Genomic DNA, 12,691 nt, shown 5'->3' on the forward strand with positions numbered 1-12,691 from the left:
ACTAAAAAGGTGACAAATGAATGTAACTTTTAGTTACAAATAATGTTAGTTCTGATTATCGCCCAGTTTGAGAATCGAGAACTATTTAACTTAGAAATGTGTCAATATATTAAATCAGTCGTCGAAATGATTTAGGGTATGTTTAAGTCTAAAGCACGCCTATATCATTCGATGATTAAAGTTGGACTATTTTCAAGTCATTTGAGAATTAGTCGACTATTGGTCAAAGTCGGTCAAATTAATCAACTCCTAGTCAACCCAGTAAAGACTTGGTCAGCAAAAAGTCAAATGTTAACTTCCTGGTCAAACTAGGGAAAAGGATCAAGTCAATTTTTTATAACTCTCGGATTGAGATTGACTCTTTCATACTTCATAGATTCAAATAAGATGTTTCGAAGAAACAGGATAGTTCGAAGCTTGAAGCAGCAGCAACATTAGCTACGTATGGAGATTTTGACATCGATTGAGATTCTGCATGTCATTCCAAGTTGGGTGAGCTAACCCCCTTTGTGTATTTCATTCCCTTATTCATTGTCGATGCCTCAGTGATTGTTATATTGAAGTGCATTATTGTTTTAAGAATGTTAAAACCCAATGTCACATCCCGGATCTCTCCGTCGTAACACGATATTATCCGTTTTAGGCATAGCCCTCACGGTTTTATTTTTGGGAGCTCAGAAACAACTTCCCAGTGGGTCACCCATCCTGGGATTGCCCTGGGTTAAGCAAGCTTAACTTCGGAGTTCTCATCCCCTCCGAAGCCGTTAAGCCCCCAAAAAGCCTCGCGTTAGATACATGTACATATAAGGCGCATCACCCCCTCTCCGTTGGCCGATGTGGAATATTACAATCCACCCCCCTTAGGAGTCCGACGCCCTTGTCGGCACACTCGCACCACACGGCAGAGTGGCTCTGATACCAAATGTCACATCCCGGACCGCTTCGCCGTAACACGATATTGTCCGCTTTGGGCAAAGCCCTCAAGGTTTTGTTTTTGGGAGCTCAGAAGCAACTTCCCAATGGGTCACCCATCCTGGGATTACCCTGGGCCAAGCATGCTTAACTTCGGAGTTCTCATCCCCTCCGAAGCCGTTGAGCCCCCAAAAGGCCTCGCGTTAGATAGAGGTGGGCATGTACATATAAGGTGCATCACCCCCTCTCCGTTGGCCGATGTGGGATATTACACCCAAGGACGTTCATGAGTGAGTAGACCTGAGAGTGAATGGGTCCCGAGAGTCTGGTCACCCCTCGGTGTCGATAATCGTAAACCTCCGAATGGGCAATGGTTTGTTTTAATATTTAGATCCAACCTATGCAAATTATTGAGGGCATTCCAAGAAATGGACACTCTCACTCCTTTGTTGTTGCAACAAATGAAGTTGGTCTCGACTTGATAGTTCTACTATAAGTCATTAGGATCAATCACCACTGACAGGATATTATTGATATGCATCCATATGCATTGTTCTACATTGTTTTCCCATAAATGATATCTTAGCTTGATTCATATTAAATGATTTAAAGCACGTGCTCACATCTAAACTATTTAAGTTTTCATATAACTTAGCCTACTTTATTTTCAAACCACATTGGTGGACTGGCCCCTACTGGGGGAGCGAGGACAAAGCTCACCCCTACTTTAAATTCTTTGCAAGTTAGGAGCCAGCAAGGGTTTAGTAAACGTGAAGTTTAGGAGTGCATATTCCACAAGTCGAGAAGTTTATATTCACTCATTGTTTATCAGCTCTCTCTTGTATCTTGTATTAACTAGATAATCCCAAGGTTGTATCATAAACATTGTCACATTTGTTGTATATTTTGGGTTGCTATAGTAGTATTTGTTTTGGGCCGGTGACTTTTTGATCACCATTCGTTGTTTTAAAGATATTGTAAAACTCGCATAATTATTTCAAGTGTGTTTCCAAAGTTGTGGTTTGAGTTTCTATTTTCAAGTTACATTTGTAAACTTCATTTGTTGTTTGCGAAACATTTAAACAGGTTTTCACTTAGCGAGTGTTCAAGTCGAATTATGTTCGCTTGTTAATCCAACATTTTTAAACTATAATACTGTTATTATCCCATCTGAGATTGATAGTATATACGTGGTATCATAGTAGAACTTTCCTCAAATTTTCTATTTTCAGTGTGTTTTAAAACCTCGAATACCAAAAGACTTTTTGTTGGCTCGTGTAAAGTATTTTACTTTTCTTGTAAAAGGTGTTTAGTTCCTTCATTCATTTTGAGCCCTTTCCTTTTAAGGTATTTGACCATTTAACTTCGTGAATTCTTGTTAAGAATTTTGTTAGAGCATTTCACTTTCGAGTGTAAATTCTAGAACTTACCTTAAATCGAGCCAACTAACCTATTTGGTATTTCAATTACGCAGGAAAATCTTCTTAAATGTGCTTTCTGACTTGAGAACTATTTGAGTATCTCAAGTTTCTACATTTTTAGAAAATGTAATAACCCGAATTTTCAATTTCCATTTGTAATTTCTCGAGAATTAGTAAAATGGTGTTTTGAGTAAATTCTTATTCTACACCTTTTAATTAGTCGTTCTTTGAAGTAAAATTGGGTTCAAGAATCAAAAGATTGGGAAACCTTTAAATTGTCAAGGGCCAAGAGTTGACTTTTCTAAAAACTTCATTCACGGAAGTTGTAGAGCTCGTCGATACGAGTCCGTAGATACGCGGAAAGCATAAATTGGATGTCGTATGTAGACGTTATTAGCAACAGAAGTTTAGTTTCCAATTTTAGAAAGGGTATATAAGGACCATTTTTGAAACCTAATAATCAGAAAACACAAATCCACAGCCGCAGTATTCGTTCTTCTCACCGTAAATCGCCTTTGATCCTTTCTTCTCCGATCTTGCTCGTTCGGCCGCCGTGGTTGTCACCACCAGTCTCTTTGGAACAACAAGGCCAAGCCGCTTCGACCTGTGGTGGTGGCACACCACCCACCGTTCTCTAGAAGCCGTGGCAACGCCCCAAGGTTTCAGTGTTTCTGACGCTACTGCAGTCTCCGTCTCCGGTGAGTCTAGTGCTCGAGTGCGCCTTGAATCGATCACTTGCAATCCTTGGAGCACGTTTGCCAGTTAGGAAATTGATTAGGGCTGCAACTCAAGCCAGCAACTGTTGCGTCGGGAGGAATATTTCTGCTATGTCTCCGGCAGCTTTCTTGATGTTAATGAGCTTGGTAGTAGTGATGTTGTGTCGTGTAGGAGCTTTGTGTCGACCCAAGAAAGTGGCTCAAGCCGTTTGAAGAAAAGAGGGGAGTTTGGGACAAAAATTTCAATCTCGGGTTTGAGGTGTTCATTTCTTGGTAATTTTGAAATCTTAGTTTAAATTAGATTGTTTTATTGGTTAGGAATGGTTTTGAGGTAGTGATGGTATGAAAATTTGAGGTGTATAGGTTGGAGGTGTGTTTGGCCGGCAGCATGTTTTACTGTTTTGGAAGAGATTTCAGTCAAGTTGTGAGGTCCGAGTGCATTCTTGTGCTCTATGTGTCATATTGAGGAGGTAGAAATATTGTCTTATTGTGTTTTAACAAGTGATGTATATATAAAATTATGTTAGGTTCACTTGTTTTGTTTGAAATTGTTGAAATTCATGTTTGTGAGATTGAGAAGCCTTAACCTTTGGCCATGGTGAGGGTAAGAGCAAGGGTTGGAAGGTGAAAAGGGTTTTATGGATTTCTTTTTTAGAGAGAGTTAGATTAATTAGACTTACCTTGGTTTAATGTCGCTTAGGTGATTAACAAAGTAAGTGAGTGAGCCTCACTTGACATTGTAAGGGTTGCATAGCGGAGTATAAGGTGAGTAAATCTCACAACGTTGCTGTTACATTTTAGTTATTGCAATAGTATAGTGATTTATATATGTGTATTTAATGGTATTCGTAATATATATTGATATATTATATAATGTTATCATCTCATATGTGGGATATATTGATGTTGTTGTGATTATTATTATTGTGGCGGAAGGGACCAGAAGAGAATAAAATGTACCTTCCGGTAAATTGGATTATTGTTGTAGTGTTAGGCCGGAAGGGAAGAAAATGTACCTTCTAGTAGATGTGTTGTTTCATTGTGAGTCTTTGTTGTTTTGCCTTAGTGGCGGCCTAAGTGGCGTTACGCAAATGTCGGAATCACACCTTTGCCAGGTGTGGGGATGATTAGCTAGAGCTATAATCCTTATTACCAATCTATTCATGAGGGCAATGATAGGGTCGTTATAACCCCTGGAATATAATTTTGTGAGTTGAATGGATATTTTTCTTTCTTATTAATGTAGATTTTAGTGTTTTATTAAAGACTAGAACTAATGTTTGTGTGTTACGTTAGTTTTGAATTTTGGGTCGAGTTGTTATTGATTATTCAGCGGAGTTAGTTCTTTTTGTGTTGTTTACTTATACGGGCTGTAAAGCTTATCGAGTTTGTGTTTACAATCCTGGTACATCAATTGATGGTATACGAGATAGACTTGCATGTGGTGATTAATGGGCTTGAGGAGCTTTCGTTGGAGGATCGCCAAGTAGTTCCCCTTTTCGTTTTGATGAGGATTTGAGTGAATTTTATATTATCAAAATTGTGTTACTAATTTGTAAACATTGGTAATGTATTATTCATGTTGACTGAGTCACTTTTTGAACTCAGTTTTGAATACATTGTTATTGTAAAGTGGTTTCAATGTAATTGAAGTTATTTTAGAGTTATTCACAACTTTGAAATTTGAAATTTTATCGGTCAAATTTCCGGGTTGTGATAGTTGGTATCAGAGAATAGATTGCATATTTAGTGATTTTATCATATCATCCCAGAGCGATGACCCGATTGTAGCAGATCCCCATCATATACTCTTCGGTATTGATATGTCATTAGGTATGCGGGAGTGTTAGGATCCTTACCTTAGGGTTCGGTACTTTGAGTCGGTTACGTAATAGGATTGTATAATCCTTTTATAATCTTTCCTATGTGTCTTGGTTAATGCATGTGGTACATAATTTACACTATAATTTACAATTGGGTCTAAATTTTAATGCATGTATTGACTAAGTGTTGAAATGTTAATAGGAGATGGATTCACAGGGATGCATGGCAAGAGACCGAGGCCGGGTTCATAATGTGGATAACTTTTATGAGGAGGATGAGGCACCAAATGTTGAACCGGTTGGTCCAAATATTGTTGTTCGGGATGAGGAGTGAGTCCTTAGGCTGATAAGAGATATCAGTAGGTTGGCAGCACCGACAGTTCATGTGGGTTTAGATCATATGGTGGCTGAATATGAATTGGGAGTATGGAGACCTACTTTGAGATGATAGTGTGTTCTGAGATTGAGAAGATGATGATAACGACATTTTTCTTGAAGGATGATGCAATGGATTGGTGGAAGACTACACAACAGACTAGGGACGTGTCCACTTTGACTTGGGGAGGGTTTGTGGAACTCTTTCAGGAGAAGTACTTTCCATCTACAGTGAAGGAGGAGCTTGAGCTTGAGTTTCTTGCACTTAAACAGGGGGATATGACTGTCAGGGAGTATGAGGCTCGATTTGCACAGTTGTACCGATTTGTTAGACCGATGGATGTTATTGCCTTGGTCCAGAAGTTCCTACCGGGAATTCGACATGAATACAAGACCATCATAGCTACACTCTGCCTTACTACAAAGGAGCAGATTTATGAGAGTGCCTTGAACTTAGAGCAGGTGAATAAGCTCTGTGATGGTGAGGTGGCGTCGAGAGATGCATAAGGGAAGGGGAAGTATATAGCTACGAGTAGTGGCGCTATGGGTCATAGGGGAGGATCATGGAAGAAGCAGGATACTTAGCAGCACGCACCAGCTAGGGTGGCAGCCGCTCCTATTAGAGCTACACCCATTAGGCAGGCCGCACCCTTGAGATGTTTTAGCTGCAAGGAGATCAGTCACTTTGCCAACGATTGCACGAAGCCGAGGGGCAGAGATTGCTACACTTGTGGGCAGGCAGGACACTTTGCTAAGGAGTGTACCCGACTTCAGCGGGGAAAGCAGGAGCACCAGTAGAGAAAATTACCCGCGGGGCAGGCAAGAGTGTTTGCGATCGATCAATGAGGCACAGGTTTGGAATGTACATTATGTAATTTTGATTACCTTACAAGGGTATTGTTTGATACGGGAGCGTCACATTTTTCATTTATAGTTCAGTGGTGGAGGTGTTGGGCTTGATTCATGCACCTCTTGGAAGTTCTTTATAATGTGTCATATCTCCTCTTGGTGTGTCTCTTGAGCTTGGGACAATCTGCAATGCTTATCTTAATGTGTTTGGGGGTAGAGAGTTCTCTGCTTCTTTGATTGTGATTTCGGATCACACGTATGATGTGATTTTGAGAATTAATTGGTTGAGGCTACATCATGCTTTGATTGATTGTTTTGATATGGTAGTGCTCTTTGTGTCCCTGGGAAGCCATTTTTCATTATCGTTGTCTTAAGTCAGATAATTTAATGAGGGCATGAGTTTTGGCACATGTGGAGTTGTGAGTAGTGAGATAGCTATTGCAGACATTGCAGTTGTGTCCAAGTATGGTGATGTGTTCGAGGAGATACCGAGCTTACGTTTGCGGAGAGTAGTAGACTTTGTCATTGATGTGGTACCCGTTATTGCACCGGTGTCAAAGACGCCCTATCGGATGGGGTAAAATGAACTTAAGGAGTTGAAGGTACAAATTAATGGGTTATTGCAAAGGTTCATTAGACCTAGTGTCTCTCCTTGGGGAGCACCGATGTTGTTTGTAAAAAAGGATGGTTCACTCCGTTTGTGTGTGGATTACAGGGAGTTGAACAAAGTGACCATCAAGAATAGGCAAGGACTAAAATATCGACGAGAACGGAAATATCGAGAGTTCAAAAATTGGAAATATCGACGGAAATTTCGAGAAAATATCGATTTAAAAATAATTGAGTAAATTGATGTAAATTTAAATAAAAACATGGAATTTTGAATGAAATTTTGAGAGATGTTTATTTGATCAATTATCTACTATATTTCATAAGAAATTATTATATAGCTATTAGTCTATAATGAGTTATATTAATTTAAGGTAAAACAATCGTCGAGAATTATTAAAACTTTACTTTAATTATTTTTTTTAATGGCTGGGAACTCAAAGGGAGGTTAGGTCATCACGCCTTATATACATATGATACATTAAATATGAAATTACATGAGTGATTTAGAACCACATAGAGGATCTATGAGATACAAAATTTCACCGTCTTCATCATCTCCTTGAGTAGAGCCCTAAGTATATTGTGAAGAATAGTCATTAAATGATACCTCCCCTTTGTAGTTTTGCATGTATTGATTTATATACCAACTATATGGGTCATTGATGATTGACTGTGGGTTTTAGTACTGGTAGTTCCCATTGGTAATTTGTTAATCTCCTATATGATGTAGGATTATATTTGCCATGAACGTAAAAAAATTATTATTATTATTATAATTGACTAAAAAATTACAACTTAATAATATTAATATACTTATCAACAAGGAAGAAAATAGAATATCAACAAAGCCTCACTCACTAATATATTTGGAATTTGATGCTAATATATTTAGAACTTGAAATAGAATAAAGTTGAGTAGTGGTGCAACCATGCAAGTGTGCAACCAAGGACTAACATCCTAATGTATTTATAGTGTTTTAAGGTTTTAATTTGAAAACTAGTTAAAAATTGAATTGTAGGTAAATAATGTGATAAAGTTAGTTGGGATTGGACATATAACCAATTTTCTTTGTTTATCAAATTTATTAAACATACAATATATATTATAAAGTGTCAAAATATAACACAAATTGACTTAGTAGAGTAGTCTAAGTAATTCATTTTCTAATGAGGTGAACATGGTTCAATTTCCCACAACAACAAGTTAGGTTTTATTTGAATTTTATTTGAAACATAGAATGAAATATATATTAAAAATAGCCATATAGAACAATAACTTTGCTTGGTAGAGTTGCATACACATCTTTGCTTGCAAAGGAATGACCACGGTTCGATTCCCCTCAAATGCATATTTGAGTTTTAATTTATGGTGTCAACACGTGGCGTAAAAAGTGATTATATCGCGGATATATCCAAAATATGGATAATATCGCGATATATCGTGGAAATTTCCAAAATATCGACCAAAATTAATATGATATGTGAAAGATATATCTCTACTCCGAAAAAATGAAATTATCGCCGAAATATCGATGATAATTCGATTTTTTAGTCCTTGAAAATAGATATCATTTGCCTAGAATTGATGACTTGTTTGATCAGCTTTGAGTGGCTACAGTGTTCTCTAAAATTGATTTGAATCCGGTTACCATCAACCAGGGTGAAGGAGGAGGATATTCCTAAGACACTATAAGTTTGTTATCATGCCTTTTGATCTAACAAATGCCCCTACCGTTTTCATGGATTTGATGAACTTAATCTTCAGCCAATACTTGGATAAGTTCGTGGTGGAGTTTGTTGATGATTGTGTTGTGAAGCATTTGAAGCATTTGAGGATTGTGTTGTAAACACTAAGGGAGGCAAGGTTATATGCTAAGTTTGAGAAGTGTGAGTTTCGGTGGACCCATCAAAGGTAGAGGCAGTGATGAGTTGGAGTCGCCATAAGACTCCTACAGAGATCCGTAGTTTCCTTGGGTTGGGGGGTTACTACCGGAGATTCATTGAAGGGTTCTCTAGTATTGCTTCGCCTTTGACCAAGTTGACCAACAAGGATATTCAGTTTGTGTGGACTGAAGAATGTGAGAAGACATTCAATGAGCTGAATACTAGATTGATTACGGCTCCAGTGTTGACAATTCACACTAGCAGGGGTGATTCTGGCATTTATAGTGATGCTTCTAACCAACGTTTGGGGTGTGTATTGATGCAGGATGGCAGTGTAGTTGCTTACGGCTCAAGTCTCAATTAGTTATTGATGTGATAGGGACACAATTAACAATCTCCGAATGAAATTGTTATTTAGGAATTGAGAAATTTATCAACAACTATAATTTAGCAATTTAAGGAATCAGACTACTTTTGGGTTGCCGCAAATTTTAAACTCGGAAGTCTAACATTAAGAAGACTTAGGGATTTTCTTTTCTGTCACAACCTGGAAATTTGAACGATAAAATTTTTCAAATTTCAAAATTGTGAATAACTCTAAAATAATTTCATTTACATTGAAACCACTTTACAGTAACAGTATATCCAAAACTTAGTTTAAAAAGTGACTCATTCAACATGAATAATACATCACTAATGTTTACAGATTAGTAAAACAATTTTGATAATGTAAAATTCACTCGAATCCTCACCAAAACGAAAAGGGGAACTACTTGGCGATCCTCCAACAAAATCTCCTCAAGCCCACTAATCACCACCTGCATGTCTATCCCATACACCATCAATTGGTGCACCGGGATTGTAAACACAAACCCGGTAAGTTTTACAACCTGTATGAGTGTTAGAATTTAAAATTATAGCCCGGTAAGCTTTACCATCAACAAAATCGCCTCAAGCCCACTAATTCCATATTAGTGTTTGGTAGATATCAAATTTAAAATTATGAATTATTTTGGTAAGTAATTAGAAAGAAATATTTAATCAAAATTTTCATTAAAACTCATTTATAAGAAAAGAAAATGCAATTTAAAAAGAAATTAGTTTTTGTTGTTGGGAATGGAAATAGAATACCCTAGGTATGTAATTCATTTCCAGCTTTAAGAGGGAGTCAATTTCCACTTAAATCATATTTTTATTTTCATTTCAATATTCAATTACAACCAAACAATATTTAAATATGAAAATTGAAATAAATTCATTTTCCATAGTAAAATTTCCTACCAACCAAACGGGGTCTAAAAGAATTTGTATATATGAAGCTTCTAGTGGTTATAGATGCTTCCTTTCATAACGAGTGTAACACTTTTCCACGGCTTTTCCTAAAAGGATTTGTATATATGACCCTATTAGAACCCAAAACAGGTCATTAAGAATATATAGTCCAATACGTAATCAAAATTAGGCCCCATTAGTACCCAATACGTCATTAAGAATATCTCAAGTTTCAACTACCGTGTCATACTGTCTATGAAACTACTATCCTATTATAACTCTGTGGACTGTTGTGTAGATTATCATATAGATATGCATGGATGACAAATCACAAATGAAATGAAATATGCTTGGTCTTTATCCTAATCTTGCATCCAATCAAATGATTGATGAACAGGACTTTCATATCAATATATCAAATATTCTAAAATCCCATAGTCATAGACAAACCTCTCTACTTTGCCATCACCAGTGTTTGCTGAAGATGCCCCGTTTTTAGTATAACCTGGTTTGGAATTTAAATTCTCAGCTAGGGCTTTAAACTCCGACACGATCCGATAACACGATTCGAAAACTGTATGAAATAAAACAAGTTGAACAGGTCAATGACGGGTCAACCCATTAACACAAAATGAACTCATATAACACGTTTAATAAAAGAATCGAAGTAAATTTTATATAAAATATACGTACACAAACTATTTAAAATGATTACATTATATGTATATAATAATTTAGTAAGTTTTTTCTAATTTTAAACTAGAATTTTAGGTAATATATCGAATTGTTTTGTTTGATTTTTTTGCTTCAATTAATTATCTTATCTAAAAAACGACATGATATATTTATTATATAGGTTAAACGGGTTGGAAGATGACAATGGTGTTTTGGTCTTCTCACTCATGATTGAAAGATTGAAGGAGTGACGAGGGATCCCACATTTGGGTTTTATATGTTTGTCGCTTGTGTCTACATGCTACAACCTCAAATTATTGATAACCATGCAGGAAGATACTTAATAATCATCTAATAGCCATCCCTTACGACCCATCTAGAATAATATCAATGGCTTAGAGCAAGAACATGTGATGGGATGCATGCCAAAAATGAGGTAATAAATAGGCACCTCTCTCCATCTGAAAGAAAAAACAAAAAAGCTATAAATAGGCCCACAGACATGAGGGTTTAGCTAGAGTTTGCCCTGCCGTCTGCCAGCATAGTTAAAAAAAAGGCACTATCTGAAATTTGATCTGTAGAAGAAGACTGATGGCGCTGAGATCTGTTCAGAGCCGAGTTGTGATCAATCGAGCCTTGTTGTTGGCTCGCTCCCGTTTTTACAGTGACGGAAAAGGCAAGATTCTCAGCGAGGAGGAACGCGCAGCTGAGAACGTCTACATCAAGGTTCCCCAATTTCCCAAGGGGAAATTACAAATCATTCTTTTACGAATTCTTATGATGCTTGGATCCGAATGATGACGGTTTTTCTTTATTCGATATGTCTTGGATTGGTATTAAATTAGTGTTGTTTGACTTTTGTGTTTGTGTCTGAAGAAAATGGAGAGGGAGAGGCTGGAGAAGCTGAAGCAAAAGGCTGCCAAAGAAAAAGCTGAGAATGAGAAAGTAATTGCTGATAAGGTACGAATCGTAACATTAATATGTATATGCGTCTGCGAGTGGATGCCTAACTCTAATGGAATACACCCAAGTTTAGCTCTTTCATGTCTGAACTATATATTACTATATTCTGAATTCAAAAGAAAATGTTTCATCGCAATTTTCAGTTTTGAAGTTTAGCTGCTCAAATTTGGAGCTTGTTTGCTTCAAGTGTTTCATGATTATTATTATTCTTATTTTTTATCTTTGTAAGTGTGCAGCTAGCTCTCTTTGTCGTTTTGAATAATCAAAATTGTTTTTTACTGGGTTGCTACTGTTAAGGAATTGTATTTGTTGGAAAATGAACATAAACCATGGTGCTGAGGGTGATGATTGCTGGAATGCTGGAAAGACAGATGATATTTTAAGTACTAGAAGAAGGTTAGGAGTTTAGAGTTTTCGGAATTTTGGTTTCCCATCCTTCAACTGTATCAAGGAGATGAATATAAATTTAGTTTTAATGGGGTTACTAACTCTCTAACTGGATAAAGAAGCGCAACATTGTTCAATGTTACAGATGGAGGACAGCGGACAGGGTTGACTAGGTGGTAGGTTTGAAGTTCTGTTGAATTTTCCAATCCTGCATAGGTTTTTTTTTTCCCTGATTATAAGCGACTCATTTGACATGGTTCAGTATGTTTCAAGTCCTGGCTTCCTGATCCAGATAATGTGTGTTTTTTTGTTGCTCCTAATGTAGCCGCGAGATTACCATACCAATATGTTGCAGGTCTCTACTTTCTAACTACATAAGAAAAATAAATGCTTTGTCTTCTCATATTGTTTTTTATCTGTTATTTTATTTTTGGTTGTGCCAAAATTTAAGTTTGTAAATGATGATCTTATCAATTCCTGCCTTGATACTATTGTTTTACAAATTTATTACTGACAGCTCCCTCGTATCTATTTTGCAGAAGACTGACGGGACCCATTAATGGCTGAATGAGTGATCTGCATGACCTAATAACTTCAGAAATAATCCTGTTTACCGGAATAATAATGCTGTGACTTTTCACTTGTGGGAATTTCTCTGTATAAATTTTGTTGTTTTTATTTTTATATCTCCTGGACAGCTTTTCAACATACCTGATATGTTTCCAATGACTCTTTGCAATGTTTATTTTCCTGTGCATTCATTCGTCCGGTTGCATTAATAATAAAAATTTTAGCCGAGTGA

General features: G+C 36.9%; 2 protein-coding genes across 2 annotated transcripts; both read left to right on the forward strand.

The window, feature by feature from the left end:
* Positions 1 to 8,632: 8,632 nt before the first annotated feature.
* LOC126803456 (uncharacterized mitochondrial protein AtMg00860-like) lies at positions 8,633 to 8,956 on the forward strand. Its single transcript, XM_050531263.1, has one exon. It carries the CDS (start codon positions 8,633 to 8,635, stop codon positions 8,954 to 8,956), a length of 324 nt encoding a protein of 107 aa, XP_050387220.1.
* Positions 8,957 to 11,044: 2,088 nt separating this feature from the next.
* Positions 11,045 to 12,628, forward strand: LOC126803221 (uncharacterized protein At2g27730, mitochondrial). Its single transcript, XM_050530999.1, has 3 exons — positions 11,045 to 11,265; positions 11,416 to 11,499; positions 12,429 to 12,628. The coding sequence occupies exons 1-3, from the start codon at positions 11,131 to 11,133 to the stop codon at positions 12,447 to 12,449; spliced, it is 240 nt and encodes a 79-aa protein (XP_050386956.1). The 5' UTR covers positions 11,045 to 11,130; the 3' UTR covers positions 12,450 to 12,628.
* The last annotated feature ends 63 nt before the right edge of the window (positions 12,629 to 12,691 follow it).

This window comes from Argentina anserina, chromosome 7 (assembly GCF_933775445.1).
Source record: "Argentina anserina chromosome 7, drPotAnse1.1, whole genome shotgun sequence".
Taxonomy (NCBI): Eukaryota; Viridiplantae; Streptophyta; class Magnoliopsida; order Rosales; family Rosaceae; genus Argentina; species Argentina anserina.